Below are 12,561 nucleotides of genomic sequence, written 5' to 3' on the forward strand. Positions count from 1 at the left end.
TGCCACCTACTCCAAACTGTAGGATGGCGTTAAGATTTGTGGAGGTGGACTGAACAGTAAAAACCCCAAAAAAAGAAACTAGAGAGTTGTCATCTGACATCTTCTCGGGCCTGAAACTGGTATTCGCATTTACAACTGAATTAAGTAATATTGGGCCTAATTACTCTAAGGGGGCATTCTTTTTCTGAATTTTGAGAGGGGGAAATTTCCATTGACCAAGAATCCCATGTTTTTTTAAGATTTATTTGAGGACCAGGGAAAGTTTATATCCCTAGGTATCACTTGCTTGGGTAAGTGATATCCATCTCTTAGGTGGGTAAATAACTTTTCCACCTTGGGGAAAGTTGCCAACACTTGAATGGGACAAAATTGCCCCTTATAATATGGATTTTTATGGTTAAAATGGTCAATGTCTTGTTTGCATAAAAAATAAAAGAACATGGATAAATGCACTTATCCGGGTAAATTTTTCCTGAAAAACACTTATCTGAATAAGTGCATTTACCCAAATAAATAACTTACCCAAAAAACAAACGGAGCGTAAAGAAAATAGATTGAAAGTGGGTGACACGACTTCTGTATGTCATCACACGAGCCAATTCCAAGCCGTGAAGGACTGAGGAATATTGTATTAGTATGACCAAAACTGGATTGAAGTTCATAAAAATCTTCCTTCTTTGTTGAATAGGATCATGGGTCTGCCATCTTGACATTCTATATATGGTGCCATATATTAAACAAACGAGAGTTTAATTTCACTTATATTTTATTATGAGGGATCCGAGTTCTGACTACTGCATGAAGGGCGATCCAACGCTGCCATATATCCCCTCTTCTCTATTATATTACATGCAATTTTCGAAGAATAGAGGTTCTGAGGGGGAGAATAAACTACCAAGTATAGACTGAAGACCGGGGGCACAGTGCTGTTGAATTGTCAGCCATCGCCTTGCAAAAAGGAGCTATACTAGCCATGGTTTTGAAAACTGGACCCAACCCGATCGTCAGATTGGTTGACTCAGAAATCTGTCAGACAATTGGTTATATTTCACTCTAAAATCGTTTTGGGCCGAAAAGCGTTAAATTAATCAGCAACCCACTGACTTAGTCAGTCGAACTGTTGACACACGACTTGAATAATGGTTTTTAGTCATTTTTTATTTTAATTATTTTTTTTTATTTTTTAAATCAGAACAAATCATTCATTTGAACCTGATGATTGGACCATTTGACCCAAAAACCAATGGCCAAAACGGTTTTATGTCCGATCCAGTTTTTAAAACCTTGATAGTTGATACTAACCGTACAAAGACCCATCACAATAAAGAGTGAGGACTGTAGATCGAAGGTTCAGTCAAGTGTCCAGACTGATTGCGAAATGGAGTCATGCCAACAATCTTGATATGTTATTATGATTTATGCATGGGCTACTGATCATAAATTTACGACAAGATTCAACCAGCTCCTTCATTTCTCAAAGTAGAGTTACTGGAGTAAGAAGAAGTCAATTGGCAATTAAAGCCAATCAATTCAAAACCTCAACTGATGAGCTGCCCCGCAGTGGCCAGGACCTCAATGCTTTCCAAGAGTCGGCTGTTTCCTCTCACCTTCCCCATTGACCAGAAAGATCAACTCTCAAAATTGGGTGGCAATTTAAAGCAAAGGATTCCGGGAGAATTATCATTATGCTCTGTTCACTAGGATGTTTTAGTAATTCGAAAATTCAGGTTGTATTTAATGGATATTTAACTCCCACCTAAATAGCCTCAGCTGCTTCCAACCAAAAACTAAAATCACATACAGTTTCTGAAAGAAAGTAGTACTCAGTATGTTAATATATGGCTAACAGGTAATTTGGGGGTAGGGATATTTGGGGCCTGATCTTTCAGGCCAACAATAGATCGCATGAGACAAGGGTGACTTACTATGGAACAACGTTCTTATAGTATTTGCTAGCTTTTTCTAGTTTTCCGGGGAATGAATGCTGAGCAGGACGAAGCCGCCTCCAAAAGTATTTTAATTTCATCCATTGTCACAATGTTGAAAGTCGAAACTAAAGAACCATTAGAAGTTGAATTGATATTTCAGCCATTTAAGGGAAAGAATAACAAATTTACTCTTCATATGCCACAGCTGATTTATACTATTACATATACAAAGGATGCATCATCATTTTAGGAGATTCAAAACAATTGCCGGGCCAAGAAAAAAGGCCTAATAAATTGGAATGAGAGAAAGAATATGACAAAAGAAAAGTGGACAATTAAACCACTTTGACTCCACTAGGGCGTTTTCCCTCCATTGCATCCTTCTTATTACGGCAATCAGCACAAAGGAAAGGACCTTGCCAGGGTTTTGTGCTGGTGGAAAAGATAGAACCAGCATGAACTGAGATCCCCTCGCTAGGGGCAAGGTCTACTTGGCAAACAGCACATGTGAAAAGACCAGATGTTGACTGACCCATGGATGACTCACTGCCCAGTCTGCATTCCATTATCAAAACAAAAAGTACAGAAACATTAACATCATATAACTAATAGGAAATAGGTGAAAGAGTAAATGATAATAAATAAATGAATGGCAAACCAGATATCAAGCTCAGAACTAGACCTGTTCAGGGCCGGGCTCAGACTTGGCTTTTGCTAAAATTTTAATGAGCCCGTCCCAAAACCTGAGCCTGAAGCCTGAACTGTGAACAAGTTTATTGAGAGCAAAGATGAAGTTTAAGAGCAACGAATGGCAAACCAGTCAAGGGTGCTTGAAATAACGTTTTCTAATCGGGAATTGATAAATGTCTACTTGCATTAAATTTTAGGGAAAATTGCATATAGGTACCTTGTACTTTGGAGGAAGCCACACTTTAAGGCCTGATCTTTTAAATGTGCCACTTTTTTTTTTCTTGATCAATAACAATCAGCTTTGTTAATATAGAAGGAAGCAATTATAAGATATAGGGAAGGTAAAATGACTTAACTCCCCACCAACAAATTACAAAGAGAGAGAAATTAGAAATTAGCCTAAAACAGACACCCCATTCACCCCTTGCTTAGCTAACCCTTCGGCAAATGAGTTGCCATTTCTTTTCACCCAGCTGTACTTCACCTCAATGTCCCTATTAAAATCTGCCACTTTAGTACCTGAACTCTTGGAAATATACATTTAAGTCTTACTCCATTAAATTAACGTTATGGTGAAGGGTAAAATTACAAAAGTGCACATGTTTTGATTCTCTTTTTTCACTATTTGTTTTTCTTCTACCCTGGACTTTGGACGCAAACCAGCAGTAGCAAAATAAGCTCACCCCAGTCCATTCATAGGGGTAGTCTCACTTTCAGTCTTTTCCACCACCAATTTGCATCCAAAATCCAAAGGTAGAAGAAAGATGGACAGTAAAAAAATGAGTCAAAACATAGGCATTTTCATAAATTTACCCTAACCGTTATGTTAGTTTAATGGAGTTGGACTTGAAAGTATATTTCTGGATGTTAAGGTACTAAAGTGGCACATTTCAAAGTTTAGGCTCTAAATTGAGACTACCCCCAAAGTACAGGGTAGCTATCTGAAAGTTAGCTTAAATTTTATCCATACATTTACTCATTATGCTTCTCAGTGTTTTCAAACGAGCATAGAGATTAGAGACTCTGCAATTGGATCTAGAAGAATATGGAGCACCTTAAACAAAGTTTCAAGGTTTTGAGCCTTCAATATCAGAGGTTCCAGCCTAGACCACTTACTTCTTCCAGTTGACGTGAAGCTCCAGCAAAAGAAAAGCATAAATTTAGGACCAGTTCTCTCCAATTTCTAATATTAGTGTGACAAAAGTGAATATTTAGGCACCTTGGCAATAGTATTTCTAGGTAAAACTGTGCATAGAAGATTCAGTTTAGGCTTTACAGTTTAGCTTACGCAACAGCTAACACACAATGCTGGCCTTTTGGAAAAGATATCACCTATATTTATGAGGTGTTTGATTTCATTTTCCTTGTTTTTCATTCACACCAAACCAACAAAAATATTGTAGCAAAAGAAAAAATCAATAAAAATAGGGAAATCCGCCAACTGACGTTTGGGAAGGAACAGAAACTCCCACCCCTGGTTTCTAAGAGATGATAAAGATCATCATCATGAGCGCAAAAATGCAATTCATGATCCATAATCATTAGAGTTTGAAAAAAGTTTTAAATGCCAGCTGTCAACCTGACAGGCTGACACAATCCCCCTCCTTTATATGGGTTTGGGACCAGCAGTGTTAAACAAGATCACATTGGAGGAGTTTCTCATAGATGATAAAGATATCTTTCAAAAATTGAAAAGAGTTTTCCCTCACAAAAAGCTACTATTATGCAAAATATTCAAGTTACCAAATGGCCCTAGTTTCTCCCAAATCTTTCTTTCCTTAAGAAAACACTGTTTTTGAAGAATGTGTGGGCCTGTTTTATTAGAAGTAAAATACTGAAAGCTGACCTAGATGTTAAACACCCTCTCAATAAGCATTTGATCTAGATTTATAGCTCTTATAAGGCATAATCTAATTGTTGTCTGGAATTCTGGATTCCTTATATCAGCGGGGTTCAGCAGCATGAATTTTATTCCTCCATTCTGCTGTACCTAACTTTTGCCTTTCTGAGGTGGAGCTTTACCTGTTAAGAGAGATTTATTTCCATTCTATTTTCTTTCTTATTCAGGTCTGTAATTAAATACAGTTCATTCAGGTTTAAATTTTGTATCTAGCCTCTCCCTAGTCCATATATTTCCAAAAACATGATAGGTTTGAGTGACGGTTCATCAAAATAAAAAGCATCAAAAAACAAAAAAGAAAGAAATGAAATAAATAATAGAAAGAAAGAAAAAATGTCTGAATGAAATGCTGGTGAAAATCTAAATTGTCAACTCTGGGTATTGAGAAAATATTCATATGGGCATTTTAATAGTATTCAGAAAATCCAGAATGTAAACTCCTGGTATTCTCTAAACTTGATGCAGGTTTTTGTATGAAATCTAGGTGTAAATTAGAAAAACAAAAGTTTCTAGCAATTGCAGTCAACTTAAACTGAGCAAAACTGCAATGACATTTGCCACTAGCAATACTAGTAGAGAACAGTGCTTAAATGTTTAATCAAATGGGAAGTTGGTCATTAGATTTGAATTACATAAGCTTGAATATACATGTAATTTGGAACCTAGAAAGGTAATTACCAACTATCTACATAAAATACTCAGGTCAGGAAGTAAATGGTTTAGAACAGAAAACATGAAAATCTTGCAGCAATCTCTCCAGTTTTATATAGACATTCCAGGTATTTTTAGAACCTCAGATACATCATGCATATTATTCTAATACAAACCGACCAAGCTGGATTTGCAACAAGGTTAAATACATCTATGAAGAGTCTAATTTTCATCTAGGAAGAGAAAACTGGAAGCAAGAATATTTAGAGAGAAATCAAGAAGCAAAGAAGCCAAGGTAGTGCACTGAGTAAAAACATTGGATGCATTTGCACCTTTTACAATAGATGACATCATTAGGAATTGGTAGCATGTCATATCCTCCTCTATAATAATTCCTTTTCTTTTCCAGGGAGACTCTATTCTGGACCTGTTGGCATTGAGGACTCTATGAAGGTAGAATTATGAACAATACACTGAACAGAAGTCATGTAGCCAACCCCACACAGTGGACAAGGCTTAGATGATGATGGAAAAATCCTTAAATTCCAGAGACTATAGACTGAAGGAGACTCACATGTGATCATTGGCCAGATTAGAAACAACAAAGCGGCCATGCGGGATCATGGAAACTTGGACACACTTTAAGGGAGACTAATAAATGTGAATTGGAGCTGGGCACTAGCTACAAGTGAACAACATGTTATGCCAGTAGCCTCACTGAGGCAGGGGTTAATAGAATTTAGAAGTATTGAGGATTAATTCTCCAAGGATGGAGTCTGTAAATTCTTAGTGGTGGCTAGGCTAGAAAAGGCTAGCTGCCCTCAAGGGGTGCTTGAAACATGATAGTTGTACCTTATTTTTACAATATATAATTATATAAAAAAATTAATTGTGGCTGATCAAAACAAGAATCCAGCTTTTATCACAAATAAATGTTTTTAGTGTTCAAGGATAATTATAATTGATTAAATTCTGAATGGATTGTACACCTTTAGCTAAAAGGAAAAAAAAAATCACAAGTCAAATTTATACTTCTATTAACCAATCTAAAAAGTCAATGCTTTTAATATAGCTAAAATCAACCAAACAGAAGATAGAAAAAATACTAACCTTTCTGCAAGCATTGCTGACCCTTCTTCAAATAGTTCTTCCACTATACCTACAGTTGACAGACTTTTTGCCAGTTTATTTGCAGAATCACAGGACCTCTTCCTGAATATAAGAGCTCTAAGCTTATTCTGCTTTTTGGGAGGGTCTACATGTACAACAGGATTATCTGGAGGAATTATGTCAACAACAATGCAAGTTGTGTCATCTTTCAGCCCTCTTGTTCTCAATGCTTCCTGAGCGATAGAACCATAAAATACAATAAGAACATGACACCCCTTGGGGAGTTAGCTTAGTTGTGCACACACACACACACACACACACACAAAGAAAAAATAAAAAAGTTTTTCCCCTTCCTGTCTCCTTTTTTTCAATCTGAACGATTAGTTAAATAAGTACATGAACACTGATGAGAAACTGGCACTGGGTGAGTTTAAATTACCTTCACCACTTGCCTAGCAGCAAGCTCTGCAGGCAACCCACGACAAGACTTTGCGGCCATCTCAGAAGATAGTGCATCCCAGATGCCATCAGAAGCAATTATTAGCCTTCCCCCTGCTTTTGACAACTGGTACACCAAAGAAGAATGCTACAAGTTCAGAAGGATGATGGAGATGATGGATAAACAGCATTGAAATGTTGATCATAATCAATAAGAAACTAGAAATAGCAATTGGCAAAAAAGATGCCCAAAAGGGAATGGAAGTTCAAAAGTACAGTCTCACCAAGATGATCTATACCTTCACTTGTTTAACGTATGGTATGGGAACTATAAATTCCCCAACATCCATATCTCCAATGGACCTTGAAAGGCATAAACCCCCAGGCCAACAACGAAGGGGACCAACCTGTACATTAAAATTTAAGAAGCTGACCATCATACTTAATTAAAATTATAGACAAAATCTTGAGTTATGTGTTTTAATACAGAAACTAAGCAGAGACTTTTCTACTGACATTTTAATATATGAATAGCAAAACTAAAAATAACTTACCTCAACACCACCAACAATGCTTAGTCTCCCAACTTCACCTCCACTTGCAGTCACTCGTTCTCTCCTACAGTTACAGTATACACAATTTAAATGTATTCTAACATTAGTAAAAACAAATTGAACAAACAAGAGGTTCCAAGAAACAAAATAAAATAAAGAAAAAAGAAATAAACCACATACTCTTCTAAATTCTCTTCAAGCCGATGATCGACAGTCAAGATAGAAACAGAACCACCCTGAGCATCTAAGATGCAACGTGAATCCCCAACTGATGCAACTGTAACAGTCCAGCCATCAACTATTACAAATGTAGCAGTTGTTCCAGAAGTTTCCCCTGGCATCAATACGATGATGAAAGTTGGGACCAGTACATCTTCAGAAGATAACACTGATAAAATACAAGGCAGATAGGAGTTAACCCCATACCTCTGCTTTGGAATTCCTTGTCAGTCTTCACAAACCCAGCAACTAATGCCCGGGGCAAGGCATGAAGCCACTCTTCTTGCCCAAGACCACGAGGTATTGCACCCAAAACATGATTTAACAAGTTCTCCCTTGTAAAAATTGCCGCAGCATTTCCATTGTGCCCATCAAAGATCTGAAAATTAGTTCATCAAATAATGAACCACGGGCCATCACATAAACAGAACAACAAAAGTAGAAGAAAATTTCATCAAAAGAAATAGTTTAGCGTCTTAATGTTGGAAAATGATTATATAATAGCTTGAACATCTATGAACTGAGAAATTTATCAGTATATGACCAATGAATCACAGTTTTAATTTCCATTGGTTTGTATTCATATAAAAATAAAAAGCATAACAAATTTGCATTATGATGAAAAAATCAGTAGAAAAAAGACTGCAAAAGTCGATGGTTACTGGTTACATACTGCAAATACAGAAAACGTAGACGACGAATTCCCTGGAATCCTCTGACAGTCTGTCTTCACCAGGAAATAGTCTTCCCCTTTCCTAGACTGAGCAGCGTGACCATATCTCACACTCGGCTTCTCCATCTTCTCGCTCTTCAATTCTCTGCTGATCAAGGCCGCAAGAGGAACTAGATCGTGCCGATCACGCCTATCGTGCTTATCATGCCGGTGACGCCTCCCCTCTCTCGACGCCATATCAACCAACCCAAATTCAAGTCTTCGGCTCACTTCCACAGCCTCCAAATCAAAATCCTGGACTTAAAGACTAACCCGACTATGTTGTGATCTCATCATGACATCCCGAAACAACTCCATTAAACTTAAACCCAGAAAAGAAGATCCATCCTTAATATATTTCCATTTCCAGGTTAGTTGTCTTCCTCAACATCATCAATGTCCCACATTCCCACACTCCATTGCATGAGAAGCACTGGCCCCTAATTAAACACAAAATCCAGTATTTACCAAATAAGTCCAACATTCCCAACCTGATCCAATACTAATATGGTGGAATTAGTATCAACGTAATACAATTGGTCATGAGAAGAAATAATCCTAGAGAAACAAAAAGAAACAACAAACTGTTGCAATTCAAGCAACTGTAAGCTCCGCAAAGAATCCACCGCACGGAGGACAAAATGTCGAACATCTCTACGCCCCAATCACCAATTCAGCTCAGAGATAAACACAAAGAACGAGTGAGTGAGAATTACCTCGTCAGTTCTCGATCTTGGCCAAGTCACACCGCCTACACCGTCTTCTCGGAAGAATCCAAATGCAGATCCGATCCCAGTCACCGCCCACACCAACAGAAAACCAACAACAAGGAAGCTCAACACGAAACGCGGAGTGGTGACATGATATGAACTGTAAAACCTAATAATCTAAAGCTACACCCCAATTAGAAGAAAAAAAAATTCCACGAAAGTCACTGAAAATAATAATAAGCTAAAACACTCTCTTGATTTCTTCAAACCAGACCACACCATCTGCATTTCAAAGCCCCACCACCAACCTCAAAAAGGAAATGCTCAAGCTCAAAATGCTCTCCAAAGTAAAAGAAATAAAAAATTCTTCTCAAAAATTAGAATTTTGATTAGTTCAAACCTTTAAAGGAGTAAAAAGCAAACCTTTTTATTAAAGAAGAAACAAAGCGGCACCTTTGCTGGTCAAGTAAATCAATTTCTCATCCTAAATTTAAAACCCAAAAGTCATTTCTCCGGAAACATGTACAAGAAGAAAAGCAAGAATAATCAACTTAATAAAAGAAAACAAACAAATAATTAGTTAATTACAGTGGCCTCAGATCTCAGGATTCAGGAATGCTTTGAGAGAACGACTGCTCCAGTTATTATTATAATTTGAAGGAAAACGTGGAAAAGCAAGAAAAACGAGATCTGTTAAAAGGGTCCAGAGTAAGTTCATGCTATCGGGGCCTCGCTTTCACGCCAGAAGAAAACCCAGAACCATTTTGCTCTTGGTTGGAAAAAGCTGTCACGTGCCGACGTCCTCCATGTGTTCTTCTTTGCTTCTATCCCCTATCCCCAATCTGATTCTCCTAACGTGAGCCGTGTGCGCAGTCAGCCCGTCCAACGAGAGAAAGGAGAAATCTCTCTTCCCTATATACACCAGCTACCCAATTGGTGGAAGGGCCCAACTATCACAGCACAAAATTTCACGAATCAGATGGCAGTGATAATCATTTGGTGGGTCCTGTCCTGTATCACTCACTACGGGGATATTTGTAGTGCGATGCATTGTGAAGTACTAGATCCTATAAAAAAAAAAAAAAAAAGGAAGGAATTTGGCAGCGTGGAGGCAGCTGTATCAGGGCTCAGGGGCCGCGGCTGTAATTATACGTGCATGCAGGGATTGAAGTGTCCATTGACTATTAAATCTTTTCTTTGGTAAAGAATTGGCGACTAAAATAACTTTCATAAAGTCTGAGCTGTTTATGATTGGATATTCACAGTTATATATTGATTGATGATGTGTGTAGTAGTTGTAAAGAATGTCGATGGCATTTAATATGTTAACCAATGGTTTAGAAAATTTTATAATATTATAATTCTGTATATCAGAATAAATAAATTTTATAACTTTATTTTGATATTATAATTTATAATAAATCATATCTCTATATTCTAATCAACGGGCTAAAAGTAGCCCAAATTTTGGGTTATTCCTAACCATTTGATCTAATTTTGAAGCCATTCCAAGATGGGAAAAGTCATAAGCCATCACTATCATGATGTATTGGAAATGTAGTGTACTGAATGTAGGTCATTCATGATTCATGTTTACTTCACAAACTGGCGACCAAGTTCATTCATGGGGTGGAACCCACTGAAGAGAAGTGGCCGGCCCACTGGAAAACCACATCTCTGATATCAGTTGACGGTGGATAATTAACTCGCATATTGAGATGATTTACCCTAAGTTGACCATACATTCTGTTTATTTATTTTCTATCTTCTTTTTATATATGATATACAAGGACCCACACCACCCACTAGTTTGATAGATAAATGTTTGTCCAAGCAGATTGTGTATAACTTTTGTGAATCTCAGTTAATGAAAGCACATAGATTATCTCTTTGTCTGTCTTCCAGTCCTCTGCTCTCAATTCCTGGGTTCCCAAGAATCAAGTTTTCTTGGTTGGGTAAGTGCGAGTTTCTATCAACTCCACCAACTTGACGTCTCAAAAGGTTTTTAAGGTGTGGAAATGGATCCCATTACGTAGAAACCATTTATTTGGCACAACTATTCTCTCAATAATTCCAACAAGTGGAGCAGACATTAAGGAACAGTTCATGTGTCATCAGACACACATTTAGTACCACATAATAATGGCCTATACTTACTCTTTTGGAAAATTTGCACACCATTTTGGATGAGATTGACCTTACAAATTAAACTTAAAGGCTCAGTTTAGAAAGATTACAAATCATGGTTTTAAAAAGGCTAAACGTGGAGGCTAGAGGTATGCCTCAAGGAATAAGTTCGAGGAGTAAGTCTTAAAGTATAATTTTTTTTTTTTATTTATATGTATATAAATACAATGTATGTATATGACAATTTATTTCATTTTATAGCCAATTTATATATTTTCTTTTTATTACATACATATTCTTTTTAAAATGAGCTTTATGCTTTTTCTAATTTTGTTTTCTATTTTATTTGGTATTTATGACTCTGTTTATCTAAATAATTAACATATACATGCATATTAAAATTATTTGTAATATTTTATGCATTAAGGATGCAACTTATTTATTTATAGCAATTTTTATATTTATATTCATTTTTCTCTTAAAATTAATCATATGTTTTATGGTAACAATTTACCTAAATAAAAATAAAAATAGCTTTACTTAATATATATATATATATATATATATATATAATCTTTTTCCAATATAATTTAATTTATAAATGATGAAGAATTAAAACTATTAAAAAGGGGGTTCTGTTGGAGCAAAGGCAAGTGAGCTGAAACAGAGGAGAACCCCCAGGTGTTAGGGCAGAATTGATTGGGGATTTGAGGGCGGAGCCTCTGGCCTAAACCTAAATTTGTTTGTAGTAGGGAATTTTTGTTCATTGTAATTAGATTGGGAAAAAGAAACCTTATTCTAATATGTGCATTTGGTAAAAGAGAAACTAATGACATTTTTTTGTTTTATATGAAGTATTGTGGGATTTTTTTAGTATAGATTGGTTTATTTTATTTGTAAGCAACTAAATGATTAAATGTTTTTTAAATCTTAAGAAGTATTATAACTAATTTATAATATTTTTTTTCAATTTTAATGCTTTTTATATGAGGCTTATGCATCACGAATTTGAGGCGCAAGGTATTGACACATAAGCCTCTCAAAAATAAAGACAGTGGCCTCTTAGTAGAGGGGAAGGTCAAAGGTGCATGAGGCCAGGCATTTTGGCTCCACCTAGCCTCAATGCCTTTTAGAACTGAGTTACAAATATAAATAGGTACAGTGCAAGTGCAAATATATACAAAATAATATGTAGTATAAAATCTCGTATTTTGTATTTATAAACCTTGTATTTGCATTTATGTATTTGTATTTATACTGTTCCCAAACTAAGACTGGAGTGTATTTGTGAGGCGCAGATGTGATCTCCCTGCTCTCTATAAACTGTTCAGCTCTTCAGATCAGGAGGCAAACAGTGGAGATCAGTTTCAGTCAAAACAAGCCCGTGCTCATACCATCTCAACAGCCTCTTGCAACCTTGTATCGGGAATATCTCCCTATAAAATAAATCCCATGAGTAGGGAGATATTCCCAATGCAAAACTGTAAAGACTGCTCGAGCAGGCATTGCCCCAACGGAAGCA

The 12,561-nt window shown here is 36.5% G+C and overlaps 1 protein-coding gene across 10 annotated transcripts; it reads right to left on the reverse strand.

Annotated features, from left to right (window-relative positions):
* Window positions 1-2,054: 2,054 nt before the first annotated feature.
* Window positions 2,055-9,801, reverse strand: LOC148854902 (putative protein phosphatase 2C 15). 10 transcript variants are annotated; one of them, XM_088984806.1, is made up of 12 exons: window positions 9,501-9,698; window positions 9,336-9,396; window positions 8,919-9,089; window positions 8,164-8,642; window positions 7,698-7,869; window positions 7,452-7,605; window positions 7,272-7,335; window positions 7,017-7,124; window positions 6,719-6,844; window positions 6,280-6,512; window positions 2,836-2,898; window positions 2,055-2,483 (listed from the first exon to the last, which is right to left on the reverse strand). In XM_088984806.1, exons 4-12 carry the CDS (start codon window positions 8,398-8,400, stop codon window positions 2,264-2,266), a joined length of 1,377 nt encoding a protein of 458 aa, XP_088840932.1. In that variant the 5' UTR covers window positions 8,401-8,642; window positions 8,919-9,089; window positions 9,336-9,396; window positions 9,501-9,698; the 3' UTR covers window positions 2,055-2,263. The 10 variants fall into 10 exon arrangements, with proteins under 10 accessions (XP_088840932.1, XP_088840939.1, XP_088840936.1 ...); XM_088984813.1 differs by adding an exon at window positions 2,611-2,689 and having other exon boundaries at window positions 8,919-9,801; XM_088984810.1 differs by lacking the exon at window positions 2,836-2,898.
* Window positions 9,802-12,561: the final 2,760 nt, after the last annotated feature.

This window comes from Nelumbo lutea, chromosome 4, assembly GCF_056320005.1.
Source record: "Nelumbo lutea isolate HS-2025 chromosome 4, American lotus-T2T, whole genome shotgun sequence".
In the NCBI taxonomy this organism is placed as follows: Eukaryota; Viridiplantae; Streptophyta; class Magnoliopsida; order Proteales; family Nelumbonaceae; genus Nelumbo; species Nelumbo lutea.